Source organism: Mus pahari, chromosome 9 (assembly GCF_900095145.1).
Source record: "Mus pahari chromosome 9, PAHARI_EIJ_v1.1, whole genome shotgun sequence".
In the NCBI taxonomy this organism is placed as follows: domain Eukaryota; kingdom Metazoa; phylum Chordata; class Mammalia; order Rodentia; family Muridae; genus Mus; species Mus pahari.
Window position 1 is genome coordinate 68,973,469 of NC_034598.1, and position 19,699 is coordinate 68,993,167.

At 38.3% G+C, this 19,699-nt stretch overlaps 1 protein-coding gene across 1 annotated transcript in view; it reads left to right on the forward strand.

Moving 5' to 3' along the window:
* The window catches only part of Acss3 (acyl-CoA synthetase short chain family member 3), a 189,406-nt gene that overhangs the window by 79,968 nt on the left and 89,739 nt on the right, over window positions 1-19,699 (forward strand). The window contains exons 6-7 of the mRNA XM_021205223.2: window positions 12,461-12,541; window positions 12,622-12,717. Of these exons, the coding sequence (XP_021060882.1) occupies window positions 12,461-12,541; window positions 12,622-12,717 (177 nt within the window). The remainder of the gene's footprint in view (window positions 1-12,460; window positions 12,542-12,621; window positions 12,718-19,699) is intronic.

Genomic DNA, 19,699 nt, shown 5'->3' on the forward strand with positions numbered 1-19,699 from the left:
TGTGTGTGTGTGTGTGTGTGTGTGTGTGTGTGTGATTGTGTATGAGAGAGGGGAGGCCATGTACATGCCACTGGGTTTGTGTGGTCAGAGGACAAATGAAGATATTGGTTCTTGTCATCCACTTTGTTGAGATATGCCCCTCATTTACTGCTCTAGATTCTTGTATCTCTACCTCCCATTTCTGTAGGACAATGTGATTGTAGCCATACACTATTTAACAGAACTTTCTCTGAGTTCTACCTATCTAAACTCAGATCTTCATGGATGCATGGCAAATACTTCCCCCACTAAGCCAGCCCAATGGAAAAATTTTCAGCCACTAACCTCTACTCCTTGTGCCCTTTAGCTTCTCGCCATATCATTGTGTAAAATGAATTCAGTCCCTCATAAAGATCTTATAGTCTTTAGCAACACTAATGCTGTTGGAGAGTCTAAAGACTAAGTCTCTTCTGAGAATGAGAACAAATGCTTGATTTTTGAGCTTCTATGAAATTAAAAATAAAAACATGTTTCCTTGTTCCTATATGCAATGTCCCAGAATAAATAGTCCCATTCTATACAGGAGAATGGGGACAGAGCAAGGGAAAGGGAAACAAAAAGACTGAAATCCAGTGGGGAAAAGTTCTGAATCCTGCAGCCCCATGCCAGGCACCTAGAGATTGAGATTGAATCACCTGAGATGCCTTGACTAGATTACACCTACAGCTCTGCCACCTGAAGCACGTAGAACCTACCCCCTTGGGCCATCTCTACTCGTGTAACCAGCTTTTCTTGGCAGCCTCTCCATGGTTTTGTCATCTCCCACATCCTTGTATCTCCATTGCAACTTGGACTTCATCATCATTAGTTTACACAGTTACCTCAGGAACTTGCACAGAATGCAGCCCTGGTTCACATGGCCTGGTTGCCATGACCTGGGAGAACCTTTGGCATATGCTCCATGATTTCCTATTGCCCTCACTCTTGTATCTTTTATGTCTGTAATCAAATACCATGTATGTAGCACTGTCTAGATTTTTTTTGTTATTTGGGGTTTGAGTCTGTCCCCCTTGAGCCAAGATTGCATTGATGTTCACTGGACCTAGGGTCTTTGGCAGTTGTTTTTAGCAGGAAACTCCATCCTATTTTGTACTCTGTCTAGGCTCTCTCTCTCTTTTCAAATTGATTTCCATTTTCAGTAGGTGGAGCCTTGCAAGGATGGAATTTTATCCACTAGGAGACCTGTTCTGTTCTATCAGTGCAAAACAGGTGATTTCTCTTTAATGACAATAATCAAAGACAAGTACTTTAGACCATGACATGCTTGCACCTGAATTCATTAATACTGTTTTACTTGAGATTTCTTCTGCCAAACATTAACCTTACTTTTGGATTTAGCAACACTAAAGTTCTCATGGCACAGGCAGAATTCCACCAGATTATTTCCCAGAACATAACATGGGTGATCTCTAGCCCAGTTTCTGATAGATTTTGGAACCTCATGAATAAGGCCACCGGTATCTGTATTTAACATGGCATTCTGTCCTTCCAAACTCCCAGCAGATGACATTAGCTTATCAGCTTACGTTTGTGACATTCAAGAGATTTTCTAACCAGTATTTCAGACTCCTCAACATTTTCTCTGAAAATCCAGATCCAAAGAACTAAGAAGCACAGGGTCAGGTTCATCCCACCCACGAACACTGTGCAGATTTTGTGTTAGATCCTTTTCCTCTTGCTTTCACTGAATGCTCTGTAAGTAACTTTATACACACATGTCTTTTGTATTTCCCTCACAGTTCAAGGGCACACTGACCTTTTTCACACAGTCTGGGACCCTAGGCCATGGAATGGTAACACACACTTAGGGTGCCTCCTCCCATTTCAATTAATCTGATCTAGAAAATCCTTCACAGACTGAACAGAAGTTTGTGAGTTAGATAATTAAGGATGTAGACAAGCTGTCAATTGACATTAACTATCACAAAGCCCATGCCAGTCCTCTGTTACCTGATGAATCAACTTTTGCAGCTCTCCTAATGAACACAGTCCTTTCCAGCCCAGTGAACTGGACATCAAACTACCACCTCTCTCATAATTAGTGCCATTAATAATTTCTGTCTTCCTCTGTGGTCTTCTGAGCTCTGATTCTTATGGAGAGATCAGTCAGTGATAAGCAACAGCCTTTAATGGCTCAGTCCAAATGAGCCAGTGTACCATTGACTGATTTTCCTTATTCTGCCTCAGGGTATACAGTCATTTTCCTTGAGGAATGAAGCAAAGTTAGGGAACTCCGTTTCTCTACCTCCATAGCTCCCAGACTGATGCTTTTAACCCACATGTCCTACAGCCTCACGGATCAGTCTGGGAGAGCTGCTTTCATTCTTTTTTTTGGAAATTCTTTACTAGTTCAGTCTCTTCAATGGCAGATTGTTCCCTGATTATTTCAGTTTCCTGCACTGGACTATTATCAAAGCCATCATCTGCATGCTGCATGATGGGCTTATCACTTCCTTTGCATTAAAGGTCAGACCTGAAGGGCATTTTTTTTCCCCCTCATTTCAAACTTATTCTCTCCTTAACTCATTCTCTGATTCTTCAGTTGAGTTTCAAGAATTTGCATGTTAGGAGGGAATCTGCTGCACACATCTGACTTGTACTGCCTTTCTCTTGCCGCTTGTTAAGAAACGGCAAGTCGAGCTGTCCATTTCATCCTCGCTTTTATCCTACCCCCCACCCCCAATCCCAGGCCTATGTTGAAGATAACATGGAAATGTCTCTTTCCATTGCAATTCTCCCTTTATATGGGCATTTTTTTTCCCCTGTGAAGACAGCTCTGTCAGTTGTATTTCTTATCATGCACAGCAAAGGACACACAACAGGCATGTATGTGCTTCCTGTCTAGGTTGATACATGGTATTTCCAGGGATTGCAAAATATTTCATAATCCCTCCGGTCTTGTAATGGCATCCCCATGTTCCTGAGGTGAACTTAATTCATCGTGGAGGCATGTTTCTCCAAGGGATTCCCCTCACAGGCATTCTGGAAGCCTGTGAGAAGACTAGGCTTTTGTGGCAGGACTTATCACTTACATCAGAATGCATACAAATTCTAGTACTGTAAGGAGGCAGCGTATCCTTTATAATATAGGGAAAGGTAGTTCAGTGGTTTGAATACGAATGGCCCTGTAGACTCATATGTTTGAATACTTGAGGTATAGTGAGTGGCACTACTAGGAGGTGTGACTTGTTGGAGTGGGTGTGGCTATGTTGGAGGAAGTGCGTCACTGGGGCATGTGCTTTGAGATCTCAGAAGCTCAAGCCAGTTCATTCCCTGCTGCCTGCAGATCGTGATGTAGAACTCTTAGCCACCCCCTCTAGCACTATGTCTGCCTGCACGCTGCCATGTTTCCCACCATGATATTTGACTAAACCTCCGTAAACCAACCCCAATGAAATGTTTTCCTTTAAAAGAGTTGTGGTGGTCATGCTGTCTCTTCACAGCAATAAAAAAAAACAAGACAGGTGGCTATACAAATATTGCCTTCGCAAATAATCTACCCATGGATGAATCAGCTCCCATTGCATGTGCTCTCCCTTATCACAAGGGCCATGCAGTTTCTCCTCCACAGCGCATCTCTGGTTCTGTCAGTAACTGTCCATGTAACAGTTGTGTTTTATAACGTTTGAGGAAGAGATACAAATGAATGCTTATTTCCTCACACAGCCTACTGATCAGAGAACAAAGAAAGAATTTGTGCCAAGTCTATGATGTTGAAGTAATGAATTTTTTAGAGGTTGCTCTCTGGAGAGCATAAATGGTGTAAAGGCAGCTAGCTGCATTGTCTAAAGCATTGTCAGATGAGGGAATGACAGCTCATGAACTCAGAATCCTTGGAGCTTCCTACACAACTTGCAGGCAGGTCTACTGGAGAGTGTCCTTTCCTCTTGCAATTGCTTATTGCTTATTCCTTGGGGTAGAGCATTTTCAGTCTTGTAAGTTCCTAATCTCTTAGGCTATTTAGGATTTATTAGTTCCCTTATGGTTATGACCTTCCTCTTTCTTGGAGAATGAATAGTTTTGGTTAGTAGGGAAATCCCAGGAAACAAATGGCAAGATATCTCTCAGACCTTCAAACACATTTTCTTCCTTTCTGGAGACAAGACTTGTAACAGTTTGGTATACATTGACTTCATACCTTTATGCCACTTACTTTAATGTATACTTTACATATTAATGCATGTCTTAGAATATATCCAAACTTCTTTTATTCCAAGCAGTTTTATTATTTATGACCAAGACAGGACTTCAGAATATTTGGTGAACAATTTTTCTACAGTTGGTCTGTTTCACAGCCTTCTTTTTCATGCCTATAATCCTTATTTCATTTTAAAGGCATAATAAAAATTAATTGTGTTGGAAACTATGAACATAAGATGAGTGTATTCGCAGTAATGAAACATTGACCTATAAATTTTATGCCACCATGCAGCATTTATTTCTTAGGGGAAAAAAGCTACTTCAAAGTACTTAAAGTGTTTTAAAACACTCTTGAGCTGGAGAATGGCTCAGTGAGTAAGGACGGATCCCCAGAATCCACATAACAAGGTACACCAGAACACGTGGGTCTGTAATCCTGGAGTGTCTACCTGGAGATGGGAGGTAGACAGGAGAAGTATTGGAAGTTCACACATCTGTGAGTTTGGGTAAAACATCAGTGACTAAAAGAACTTTGTCTCAAATAAAGAAGATGGCAGGGTTCAACAGCAGTTTCTTCTGACCTCTATGTATGTACTGTAACTCAAGTGTGTCTATACCCATAGATACCTAAGCATATCTCACATCATCCCTAGAGATTCTATGTTATATATATATATATATATATATATATATATATATATATATATATAGTCTACATTAGGTAGTCAGTTCTTGGTTAAGTTTGTAGATGTATGTCAGTGTGGTATTTGCATCTACATCTACCAACCCCAGAATTGACTGGGAGCTGCATCGGAGGTTTGCCTGTTGACTGCTGCCAAATTTTAAGCATCTATCTCTGAGCTACTTCTCATACAAGTTAGTTTTGTTGTGGTTTTCATATTCTGTCTGCCACTCCTGACTGTATTCAACAGAGTTTAATAATCATCACCTCTATCTCCACTCAAGTTTGCTACCTTGAAAGGACTCTGGTAATCAGTAAAGGATAAAAACAAATTCCATTGACAATTAATAAAAGAATAAGGGGGAAGCACAAGCAGAAGGATGGTGCTGAAATTAAGGCAGGGAAGGAAAGATGGGGATAAGGCTTTTTATACATTTGCAACAAAAAAAGTTGGTAAATTTTGTTCCTACTGTATACACTGATTCCCCTTCCCTGCCCTAGAGAACAGGTGTGTGTGTGTGTGTGTGTGTGTGTGTGTGTGTGTGTGTGTGTGTGNGAGAGAGAGAGAGAGAGAGAGAGAGAGAGAGAGAGAGAGAGAGAGAGAGAGAGAGGTGGAGAGAGAGAGAGAGAGAGAGAGAGAGAGAGAGGTGGCCATTTTTCCATCTCTGGTACAATGCTTGCTGATAAAGTGCTGAACTTGCTACATCTTAGCCTCTTAACTCAGAGTTGTACAGATCAATAAGAAATTACATAGCCTGCTAAAGAGTCCTCCCCAGGAATAGTCTTGGGTTCATAAGAACCTGTAGCAAGAGGTTTTGTGCTTGATGAAATAGCTCAGATGGAAACATTCCATCTCTTCTATGATGCTTCACTAAGTTCTATGACTTAGAAGGATTTCTTCCAGAAAGAAAAAGAACTTTTTAAAAACTATTGTCTTGTTGGTGTATTGCTTAGTTTCTTATTCAGTCTAAACGTGGACCAAATGTCCGTTCTGTGGTATACACAGTACATGATGTCAGGGCCTCACCCCTGAAGGAAACTGGCTCTTTCTCCTCTTACCCATCCTTAATGCTCATGCACATTGTATTTGATTTTTCAATACTGTATAAGTCTTTATGTGATCAAAACTAAAATAATATCTAATTTTTGTACTTCCCATTCTGAAACAGTATTCCTTTCAGGTCTTCTTTTGGCTACTAAGTGCTATAATCACACAAAGAACTTTCAGCTTTTCTATATCATAACATTTACTTCTGATCCTGCAAAGTCCACAATTTTGGTACTGCATGGGATTTTTCTGAGATTGCATTAGATTCCTAAGGCTTTTACATTTAAGGTGGAGTATAAACACAGGTAGAAAGTGTTAACAGACACTTAAAAGCCTGAAATATCTCAGGGAAATATTATTCTTAAATAAATACTTTTACTTTAACCATAATATTTAATATTTACTTTAAAATTATCCTCTTTAGAACCAGGCTTGGCAAACACACCCATAGTTTCTTGTATTTGAAGCTGAAGGCAGGAGAGTTTCTTGGGATCAGGTGTTTGAGACCAGCCTAGGCAATGTAGCAAGAATCACTCTAAAAAACATCTATTTTTAGATTCTTATTAATTTCTTTTACTAAGAATGCAATGAGTTGGTGTTCTGAGTCTGAACAACATTTCTCCTTCACATTGCAATTATCTTTACCTGACAACCATGGTTAGAGGCAAGAAACAAAACATACTTCTCTTTTATTGGTGAGTTAATATTTATAATCTGTTAAAACCTAATATTGCTTTCTTCTTTTACTTCTGAACTCATAAAATATCCACACTGTGAATATGAGTCTGTGTAGTTCCTTATTTCTGCACCATTGAGAAGTCTCAGAAGTTTATAGTCTATTTTCTGAATATTTTAGATGCCTGGGCAAATTACATAACTATAGTTGATTAATGAACTGATGGTGACTAATTTTTTAAATTTAATTCTATCTTTTTTACTTATTCATTTGACAACTTGCTCACGCCCCCCTCCTGGTCACTTCCTCCCACAATCCTTCCTCCAGGATCAGCATCCCTCCCCTTCTCCTCTGAGTGGTGCAGACCCCCTGCATATACCCAGACCCTGATACTTTAAGTATCTGCAACATTAGTCACTTCCTCTCCTCTTGAGGCCAGACAAGTCTGCCCATGCCGAAGAATATGTATTCAAGGTATAGCCAACAGCTTTTGGGATAGCCCCTATTCCATTTTAAGACCCCACATGAAGACCAAGCTGTCACTCTGCTACATATGTACAGAGAGGCCTTCGTCCAGCTGGTGTATGTTCTTTGGTTGGTGGTTCAGTCTCTGAGAGCCCCGGGGGCCAGGTGAGTTGACTGTGTTGGACTTCTTATGGAGTCCCTATCCTCTTTGGGGCCTGCAATCCTCTCTACTTTTCCTCCAAGAGTCCCCAAACTCCACCCACTATTTGGCTGTGGGTGTTTGTATCTATTTGAGTCAGCAGTGGTGTAGAGCCTCTTAGAGAATGATATGCACCTGTCAGCAAGCATAACAGAGTATCATTAATAGTTTCAGGGATTGGTATTTGCCCATGGGATAGGTCTCAAATTAGACTGATTATTGGTTGGCCATTCCCTCAGTTCCTGTTTCATTTTCCCATCCCTGAATGTATTGTAGAAAGGATAAATTTGGGGTTGAAAGTTTTGTGGGTGGTTTGGTGTCTCGATCACTCTACTGTGGCTCCTGCTTGGGTATAGGAGGTTGCCTCTTGTGGTTGCATATTCTAAATATAGTGATTCACAGCTAAGGTCACCCTCATCAATTGTTGAAGATGCTTTAATTCTTCCATTGTATGCTTTTAGATTCTTCATAAAAAATTATCCATCCCATAATCAGCCACCAAACGGAGACACTATTGCATATGCCAGCAAGATTTTGCTGTAAGGACCCTGATATAGCTATCTCATGTGAGGCTATGCCAGTGCATGGGAAATTCAGAAGTGGATGGTCACAGTCATCTATTGAATGAAACACAGGGCCCCCAATGGAGGAGCTAGAGAAAGTACCTAAGGAGCTGAAGGGGTCTGCAGCCCTATAGGTGGAACAACAATATGAACTAACCAGTACCCCCCAAGCTCATATCTCTAGCTGCATTTGTAGCAGAAGATGGCCTCGTTGGCCGTCATTGGGAAGAGAAGCCCCTAGGTCTTGAAAACTTTATATGCCCCAGTACAGGGGAACGCCAGGGCCAAGAAGTGGGAGTGGGTGGGTAGGGGAGCAGGGCAGGGGCAGGGTATAGGGAACTTTTGGGATAGCATTTGAAATGTAAATAAAGAAAATATCTAATAAAAATTAAATGTGTATAGCTGTGTTGGTTTATTTCTGGATCTTCAGTTTATTCCATTGATCAATGTGTCTGTTTCTGTACCAATACCCTGCAGTTTTTATAACTATTGCTATGTAATACAGCTTGAGATCAGAAATGATTCTTCCCTAAATTCTTTTATTGTTCAGGATTGTTTTGTCTGGGTTCATTTTTTATGTGTTTTCATATGAATTTCTCTTTCAAGCAATTACATTGAATTTGTAGATTGCATTTGGTAAGGTGGCCATTTTTATTATGTGAATCCTATCTGTATATATGAGCATGGGAGAGTTTTCCATCTGATGTCTTCTTCATTTTCTTTCTTCAGAAGCTTGAAGTTCTAGTCATGCAGATCCCTGCTTGGTTATAGTTACACCGAGATATTTCATATTATTCATGACTATTGTAAAGAGTGTTGTTTCCCTAATTTCTTTTGTCCCCCATTTATTCTATGGATAAAGGAGGGCTACTAATTACTTTTAGTTAATTTTTTATCCAGCCACTTTGCTGAAGGTGTTTTCACATTTGATAGGCTTTTTTTGGGGTCACTTATGTATATACTTCATAGGTTTCTTTCTTTCCAATTTGTATCCCCTTGATATCCTTTAGTTGCCTTATTGCTCTGGCTAGAACTTCAAGTGATAGATTGACTACGTAAGAGAGTGGGCAGCCTTGGCTTATCCCTTATTTTAGTGGAAATGTTTTAAGGTTCTCTCTATTTAGTTTCTTGATGGTTATTGACCTGCTGTATATTGCTTTGATTATCTTTAGGTATGTACCTTGTATCCCTGATTTCTCTAATACCTTTAACCTGTGTGCATTTCCACCTCTCACTGCTGGGACCCCATCTCCTTTCAACCTGTATAGGTCTTGTGCATACTGCTACAGTCCCCATGAGTTCATATGTGTATTAGTCCTTCTAGGTAAGGAAGATGCAGTTTCCTTGGAGTTATCCTCTATCTCTGGCTCTTAAAATCTTTCCATTCCCATTCAACCTAGATTGCTGAGACTTGAGAGGATGGGTTTGATGAAGGTGTCCTGTTTAGGACTAAGTACTCCAGTTTTTCTCAGTCTCTGCAAATTTCCCAGTTGTGGGTTTCTGTGTAACAAGTGAAAGAAGCAGCTCCTCTATGGGGGGTGGAGTGAGGCATTTATCTATGGACATAGCAGCATGCCACTAGGAATCATATTGTTGCTATATTTCTTTCTTTTTTTTTTTTAGATTTTATTATTATTATATCTAATTTCACTGTAGCTGTCTTCAGACGCACCAGAAGAGGGCATCAGATCTCATTACGGGTGGTTGTGTGCCACCATGTGGTTGCTGGGATTTGAACTCAGGACCTTCGGAAGAGCAGTCAGTGCTCTTAACCGCTGAGCCATCTCTCCAGCCCCATATTGTTGCTATATTTCTTTACCAGAATAAGAACATTAGTCTTTGTCCTAGGTCCATGACAAATCTAGTATCAAGTTCTTGGCCATATTAGCACTATTGGGTATGAGCTCCATCATGGAATAGACCTTCAAAGAAATCAAAAAAACTGGTTGGTTATGGGCAGTGGTGGCACATGCCTTTAATCCCAGCACTTGGGAGACAGAGGCAGGAGGATTTCTGAGTTCGAGGCCAGCCTGGTCTATAAAGTGAGTTCTAGGACAGCCAGGGCTACACAAAGAAACCCTGTCTCAATATCTATCTCTATCTCTGTATCTCTCTCTCTCTCTCTCTCTCTATATATATATATATATATATATATATAGAGAGAGAGAGAGAGAGAGAGAGATGTCTATATCTATATCTATATCTCTATATCTATCTATCTATCTATCTATCTATCTATCTATCTATCTATCTATCTATCTATCTATCTAACCGAGACGCTATCTGTAATTGATATCTACAGACAAGGGAAACTCATTGTTCTCTAATGGAGTCAAGTATGTTCATCAACCACACTATAGTGCAGGCTACATGCCTACAAGTATTTGGGCAACACAAAATGAAAATTTTATTTTTATGCTTTATTTCACTTTTCTTTGTTTTCTTTGTTTCGATATTTGTGGTTTTCATCTCAGTATTTTGCTTCTTTATTTTGATTATTTAAGCATGGGTGTTTCTTTTTTTCTGTTTTTTTCTTTTCAAATAAAATATTTGAATGACACACAGAGAGAAAACATAAACTGGATGGGGAAGAAAGTGTGGAGGAACTGGGAGGAGTTGGGGGGTAAAGCATGATCTAAATATATTGTCTGAATGAAATTAAAGAAAAAATACAAATTAACACAGCCTTTCATGAACATTGGGCAAAGTACTGAGTTCCACACATCGATGCTTCTCCAGAGAAAGGAGAAAGAAAAATGAAATAAACTTTATGAAATTCCTGTTCTCAAGAATCCCAGAATATGAAAGTGTCAGGTGCTTTGGTCTACCTTACTGGAATTTCTCCTGAAAGTTGAGCTTAAAATATGATCACATCTGTTTCTCTTCTTTTCATAAGCAGTTGNCTCCATTTTTTTTAATGTAACATAAGGGCTAATGGTTATATATCACATATTTTGAGTAACAATTAAAATAGTTTTACAAGGCTAGTAAAAAAAAAAAAATAAACCCAGAATATGAAAACTGCTTGCATAAAACATTTTTTCAAATGAAATAAAATAAAGTAAAATAAAATGCTATATCAGGTGTAGTGAAAAGAAACATCATAATTGAAATCATTGCTGGCATTAAAGAGTGTTCTCTACTGTAATATACGAAAACATATAGTATACAAAAAAAACCTGTATGACGTTTCCTATTCAAAAGGATGGAAGGTTTTTAGGAAAAATTATTAATACACAAAATTTTAAGTTCCTAGATCATAAAAAACACCAACACATTTTAATTGAAACTAATTGGCAGAGGAAGATAGGATACAGTTCATATAGGGTATTTAGATTTGGTGAATAAGTATGTATTGAATGGTTATTGGAAAGAGGCTTAAAATTTCTAATATTCCCAAAGTGAATAAGAGAGGCAGCTGCATGTTATTTTCATCATACAACACAGAAAATAGCTCTCAAATGCTAGTAAAGCTACGCCTGATATTTGCCAAGAGACCAGGTATTGTTGGTAGATACAATATGTTCCACAGTTTGATGCCTACGTTTTATTGGTGGAACCTGTGGAGAGCAACAATATAGGAGATACAGCAAAGTCACTGTGTTTCATTTTTTTTTCTTTTCCATCTCCTGTGTTAAAATTGCACAGTGATACCAAAAGTGTACAACTAAGAGAACATCCATCAATTAGGACTTGTTTAGTCCACTGAGTAGCGTAATGTTTGAAGACAACAATTCAGAGACACTTTGAAGGGCAAATGAATTTTAAATTATTGCTTTTACTCAGTACACATTTTCTGGCTCATTTCAATAGCCAGGTCTTTGGCACTAATGACTGCTAATATTTACAATGGTGAAATAAACAGATCTAATTATATTTATCATTCATTCTTATCTTGGTGAATCATGTGCCCATGTTTCAAATATTCTCTGTTGAGTTTGGATAGTTTCCAACGTTAAGGGAAGGTACTAGAAACAGATTTGTGATAATGTGGTAACGCCTTGATTTGCCCCAAATGCAACATAAAGCACATCTGTTAGCCTTAAGGCTAACTCATCAGGATGCATTGTTCAGAGTTCTGGAAATCATCATTAAAGTGTTGTTCAACTCCCATATTGTTCCATGTGATTCCCACTTAGTGGTGTAATTAGGTCTCAATTAGAATGTAACTTTGTTTCCTCTACACAGCATATTGTCATCATCATAGTGAATGGATGTTCCCATGTTGGTCTATATTTCAAACTGATAACTTCATTTAGCCTTTTGTTAAATTTAATTTAATTTGAATTTAGTTTGAGTAATTTCAATTTTTTGTTCTGCTAATGCATTCGAAAATGTAATATTGATACTATGTATTACCACGAACATTGTATAATATGACAGCGAAATTGAATGTTTTCATATACCATTAAGGATGTCATACAACAATGTTATTCTATAAATAGTAATGATGAACACATATGTTCTGGGGTTTCTATTAGAGAATCGAAAAATAGCAATTGAATTACAATTATATATAAGTCAATGTAATTGACTCTTACAGAATATTGAATGATTTAAATCTGTAAATGTTATGGGATATTGTATGAAGACAGTGAATCTTTTAGTAGTTTTCAAAATGTTAACTTCATTATCCTCTCTCTTTAAGGGTGTGGTTAGACCCACTGGGGGTTATGCTGTCATGTTGAACTGGACAATGTCTTCCATATATGGACTCAAACCTGGAGAGGTAACCACGATTTTACATTTATACCACACGGTGTTTCTTTGACTAAGACATCTGTCTTATTATTGTTTTTATTTTTTTAGGTATGGTGGGCAGCTTCTGACTTAGGCTGGGTTGTCGGACATTCCTATATTTGCTATGGGCCTCTTCTCCATGGAAACACGACAGTTTTATATGAGGTAACGCAATAGAGGTGATACTATATTCAGGACCTTTATTTTACTGACTGTTCCTGATCAGTAGACCTGGATAGTACTAGTGAAGGAAAGATGGCAACAGGAAGCATCGCTATAGATTTTTTTACTTTAAAAGTTATTTCAAAAGGGAAACAAACATGAAGAAAATAACGGCCACCTGTTTTTATTGCGTTAATGCAAAAAAATCAATAGAAACAAAATTCTGGAGAAAATACAATAATAAACATAAAACCTATGCCAGGAGAGTTGTATTTTCAAAGCAGTGTGGGTTTTTAAAATCCTAAGAAAGCATTATCCTAAAACGACCTATATAGATTCACATTTTGTTTTTCTACAGAATCGGTGGGTTTACAAAAATATCTTTGCCTATCTTAATTACATCTTTTCCATGGTTTCTAATAACAACTTTAAATGTAAAAAGAGAAAGAAATCCAGAGTGACTAGATTCAAAGCTGAATAGTTAACAACTTGAAAACCCCGGTACAGTAATTAATGTTGCCATGACATAAGGTTTCTCTATGTGTGTTGCAAAATTCCTCTCAGGAGCCTGCTTTCTGTAGTTTATCAGCCACATACATGAAAACCTATCAACATACTCAATACCATACAGTGGTTCACCACCTGTGGGTCATGACCACCATAAACCATCCAAAACCACGGGTATTTACATTACAATTCATAACAGCAGTAAATTACTATTCTGAAGTAGCAACACAAGTAATTGTGTGCTTGGGGGGTCACCACATCATGAAAACTGTATTATAGGACTCATCATTAGGGAGACTGTGAATCGCCAAGTTAGAAGTTGGGCTCTCAGGTAAAGCTCCTTGGTACCATGTACAATGACCTTCGTTCAGTCTGCAGAACACACATGATAGAAGGAGAGAACTGACCCCTCCTGCAGGTGGGCCTCTGACTACATCCATAGCATGCTACCAGCATGCATGTATGTGTGCACACAGAAAACGATGGAGTTTTTCATACTTTTTAAACATCTGGGCGTGATAACTAGTATAGTATCATATTTAAGGTGATACTAGATTTTCGGGAAAAATCTAACAACATGGAAAATATAGAAATCTTTACAGATCCCAATTTAAAGTAAAACCTAATGAAGAGAGGACTCAGTGGTCACAAGGGCTTACTGCTTTGGCAAAGAATTGGAGATTGCTTTCCCAGCATGCACAGCAAGCAGGTCACAAAAGCTTATAACTCCAGCCCTCTGGCATCTATCAGCTTCTTCTGTCCTCCATAGGCACATGCAGCAGACAAGTGAACACATATTTTCTTTCTTTCTTTCTCCCCTCCTACCCCCTCTCCCCTTTTCCCTCCTTCCCCATTACACTCACACATACACAAGTAAAAAATAAAAAATAATATAATATATTTTATCCTAATAATATATAACATTCTAACCTTATCTTAGGAATGAAATAGGATGATCTTCAGTAGTCTATAGCTTTTGCCTCAAAATTTTCCAAGTAATTACCTATCACTCAACAAGCTATAGGTATGTTGCTTTAAAAATGTTCACCATATGCAGTGGTCTAAGCTTACTTTTCCATACTTGAATTTTTTTCCATTTCACATATCTAAGGGAAAAAGTCATTACTTAACCTCCTAGAAAGAGATGGAGTATTTGCGAATCATTGGTTCAAACATTGTGCTTAGTGTGAATATTTTATGAGTATCATTGGATGTTTGAATGGTTACTGTATTGTATAGTACTTTACTAAAGCCTCTTAATTCAATTATGAGAAACATTTTAGGAATAATCAGGCACAAACAAAATCTCTGACAGTAAATAGGTGGGTAGCTTCTCAGTCATACATTTTACATTACATAAATCATGCCTTTTACATTAGCAGTCTCTCACTAGGGCATAAGGAATATCAGATCAATAAGTAGGCATGTAGGGAAAAGTATCAGATTATTTAGATATTTTGTTATATTAAGAATTGGCAACTGAACAATTGTATGAAAAATGTGAGGCCATTATCTACCTTCATGAAATTCTTCTGCACACTCTCTCTACCATTTTAAGACTCCCATCATTCTGATTTGGTTAGTTTTCTGTCTCTGAAAAAAAAATAGACATTGAAACAAGTGTTAAAGCATTTCATGCTATTCTGCTTCTCTTGCACCGTGTTTTCATATCCTGCAGACTTGATAGACATGTAGAGTTTGTAATATAACACATGAAATAATCTTGACACATCTGCTCCATACAAACGTCCTTGCCACACATCAAGTTTTATTTTATTAAGTCAGCCCTCTTGAAGAAAACAAAATAAATCCTAACATCAAATGCTTACTTTGAAATGTGACATTGCCTATTCAAATGCTACAAAGCAGAATTCATTAGTAAGCTTTTGCAGCTCTTATGCTGACCTTGGAGTTGAAAAACCGAGAATATGAGTATCTGAGTTTGAATTGGTTTTCTAATATTTTTCTTGTTTATTTAAAACATGTGCTAACACCACTGAGAGAGCTTGACTGTTTATCTTGGAATGATGTTTTCAAAAACAGAATAGCGATTCTATAAACATTTGTTTTATGGCTGACAAGATATATTTTAAATCTTTGTAAGTGTTCTGGATCTTTTTTATCCTCCTTACTTAGAATGTCTTGTTTTTATTTTTATTTTTTATCTTTTTTTCTGACCTCAAAACTCTTGATTTTTTACCAATTCAAAAGTTATCACATACTAACTTTCAGAACTTCATTTTCTTCTATACAACCTAGACTTCCTGAAAAGCAGCCCTCTCCAAATCATCTTGGCTTCATACTCCTCAACCCACTATAATCTGTCTTCAGTCAATATCACTCCACAGAAGTGTCTGTTATCAGACATCACTATTGACGTCATAAGTGGCAGCATCAAAGACCGTTGGAGTTTGATTCTGTCAGCAGGCATCAGCCATCATCACCCATATCTTTCTTCATCCTTATTTATTTTCCTCCACACAGGCAATTAATTTTTGCTTTGTGTATTTTCCTTGGTCTCTTCTTCCAAAGAATAGGGCTTTTTGTTTACTTCTTTGTTTTGCTTTTGGTCTATGCATGTGTGTAGAGCAATGGATTTATTAAAGTTACTGACAGTATCATGGGTGGGAAGTTAGTGATAGGAGCCCAGGTTACAAAAAGGCAGCAGCAACACAAAGTGCACATTGAGCATGACTGACAAGCTGCAGAACTGCAACACCGGCCCTCGGTGTGTAACTTGCATGAAAGTCAACTGGTCAGCAAGTCTCTTCCATCAGAAGTCTCTTTTCATTCCTTTTCTCTAATATTATATATATATATATATATATATATATATATATATTTAAAATATACTTTTGTGCACTATGCTCTCATTATTGTTCCCCCTCTTCAACTCTTCCAGAGCCTCCTATCTTTCTTACCATCCAAATACACACCACTTCTTTCTCTCTCTCATTAGAAAGGAAGCAGACATCTAAATGATGATGATAATGATGATGATGATGATGATGATGATGATGATGATGATGACAATGATAATAGAAAAACTAACAAACCAGAATAGGAAAAAACAAACAAACAGAAAAACAACACCAAAGAAAAAGCACAAGAAACACATACACATCCAGAAACACATATACTAGCACACCCAGAAATCCCAAGAATACAAAAAGAGAAACCATCATATATGTACAAAAACCCTGTAATTGGGGAAGAAATTCCCAGACAAATCACAATGAGACAAAATTTTCCAAAATTACCACTGAGCTCATTTGTCTTGGCAGTCTACTGTTGGTTATGTACTCTGCCCATAAGTGTGGTTTTTTTACTCAGTAAAGCTTGTACTGTGTTAGGATTCCTTATGACCCCTCAAATGATCCCTAGCTAAATGTCCCTACTTCTATTGTCTCTCTTAAAACTCTCTTCTCTCCCCACCATTGTTGAATTCATTTGTTTAAATCCCCCAAATGCCATGATCTGCATCCATCTATAACTACCTATTTAATTTAATCCATCGTTCATTCCCCAGGCTCTTCCTCTTTACCTAACCTCTGTGGTTATACAGATTGTAGCCTGGTTATCTGGTTGAGCTAAGATCTACATATAAGTGAATACGTAGCTTATCTGTCTTTGGGTCGGGGTAACTTCTGTCAGGATGGAATTTTCTACCTGCATCCATTTGGTTACAGATTTCCTGATTTTCTTCTTTTAAAACAGCTGACTAATTTCCTATTGTGTAAATGTACCAAGCTCTCTTTATCCATTTGTCTGTTGACAGACATCTAGGCTGGGTGATTTTTTTGGCTACAGTGAACATGTGTTATCATATGTCTCTGTATTAGGATGGAGAGTTCTTTGAGTATATGCCCAAAAGGCACTTGGAGAATGTTTCTTGTCTGTGAGAACTCAGCTAGAATCATATCATCCCTTGAAAAATGTCTCTGTATGTATCCGTGCCTTTTATGTGGTGTAGTTGCCTATGGAGCAGTGTCTACTGCAGAACTGGCCACACTGTATTACAGTGATATAATCACATTTACAAAGGCATAAGGCAATCAAAAACTAGTATATGCACAGTATATGGTGTGCATTAAGTGCTTCATCTATACTTTGCAAATTAAGTTGAATTCTCTTTTCTCATTTACATCCCTCTTCTCTCAAAATTGTTGTCATCCTCCAGTCATGATTTCTCTTCCTTTCACCTAAAATTGGGGCTATTAATACTATTTAATTAGATCTGTGTTTTTATTCTGCTTATATTTCCTAGATAATCTACTTGCAGGATTACTATGGCCTCTATCTGTGCATTATTCTTTCATCTCATGTTCTATTGTCTATTAAACTGATTTGAATATGCACTTTGTGACTATTATTTATTAGATGTGTATTTTCTTCTTTTTAAAATTAGATATTTTCTTTATTTATCTTTCAAAATGTTTTCCCCTTTCATGGTTTCCTCTCTGAAAACCCCCTATCCCTTCCCCCCTTTCACTGCTCAATGACCTATCCACTCCTGCCTCCCCACCCCATTCTCCTACACTGGGACATCAAGCCTTCACAGGACCAGGGGCCTCTCCTCCCATTGATGACCTACAAAGCCATCCTCTGCTACATATGCAACTGGAGCCATGGGTCCCTCCATGTGTACTCTTTGGATGGCGGTTTAGTCCCTAGGAGCTATGGGGGTACTGGTTGGATCATATTGTTGTCCCTCCTATGGGGCTGCAAACCCCTTCAACTACTTGGGTCCTTTCTCTAGCTCCTCCATTGGGGATCCTGTGCTATGTTCAATGGTTGGTTGAGAGCATCTCCCTCTGTATTTGTCAGGCACTGGTAAAGCCCCTTGGGAGACAGCTATATCAGGCTCCTATCAGCATGCACTTGTTGGAATCCACACTAGTGTCTGGGTTTACTGACTGTATATGGGATGCATCCCCAGGTGAGACAGTCTCTGGATGGCCTTTCCTTCATTCTCTGCTCTGCACTTTGTCTCTCTAACTCCTCCCATGGATATTTTGTTCGTCTTTTTAAAAAGGGCCAAAGTATCCATACTTTGGTCTTTCTTCTTGAGCTTCACGTGGTCTGTGAATTTTACCTTGAGTATTCTGAGCTTTTGAGCTAATATCCACTTATTAGTGAGTGTATACTATGTGTGCTGTTTTGTGATTGGGTTACCTCACTCAGGATGATATTTTCTAGTTCTAACCATTTGCCTAAGAATTTCATAAATTCATTGTTTTTAATAGCAGAGTAGTATTCAATTGTGTAAATGTACCACATTTTCTGTATCCATTCCTCTGTTGAGGGACATCTGGGTTCTTTCCAGCTTCTGGCTATTATAGATAAGGTTGCTATGAACATAGTGGAGGATGCATCCTTATTACATGTTGGAGCATCTTCTGGATATATGCCCAGGAATGGTATTGCTGGGTCCTCAGGTAGTACTATGCCACATTTTATTAGAGGTGTTTTTATCTTACCCATATCTCCTGTCACGTATCTGAAACTCTCAGCTATGGTGAACAAGTTTATCATCTTGACTTTAATTCGTACTGTTTGAAATTCAAATATGATTTCTACCCAAGAGTCTAGTTGCTTATTTCATTGCATTCCTGGACTGGGAATCTTTCAAAAAGGTGATTCTGACCACATATCACTCCATTATAGGCTATCTATACCCTGATTCTTCCCTTCCCCCACCCCTTTAACAACTCTTTATCAATAATAATTAAGGCAATACAAATTAAACCAACAACGATGTACAAATAATCAGTCTCAAGAAATAATCCACCTTTCCTAATCCCCTACCCCAAAACATTTTAAATAGTTTTAAAGTTTCCAATAAAACAAAATTCAAGATGTTTACTGACTGGGACACACACCTAAACATACATTCATGTGTACATGACCTGTCACTCCCCTTTAGCTAATTTTATTTATTTATTTATTTATTTATTTATTTATTTATTTATATCCTGGTCCCAGCTCCCCTCCTCCTGATACCAGCCCCTCCCCCATCTGCTTCTCCTCTCATAATAAGGAGCTCCCACAACCCCAGTATCAACCCATCCTGGAACATCCAGTCACTGCAGGACTAGGTCCACTGAGGCCAGACAAGGTGGGCCAGTTAGGGAACCGGGTGCACAGACAGATAACCAAGTCAGAGATAGACCTTGCTCCAGTTATTGGGAGACCTGCATGAAGACCAAGATACACATCTGATACATGTGTGGGCTGTTATGCTTTTGGGTTGATGGCTCAGTCTCTGGGAGCTCCCAAGGGTATCCTTGTTGTGTCACTGCCTACTTCAGGTTCCTCAATCCTTCCCTGAAGGCTTCCACAAGACTCTCTGAGAGCCATCTAATGTTTGGCTGTGAGTCTCTGCATCGGTTTCCACTGGCTGCTGGGTGGAGCTTTGAGTCTCTGCATTGGTTTCCATTGGCTGCTAGGTGGAGCTTTGAGTCTCTGCATTGGTTTC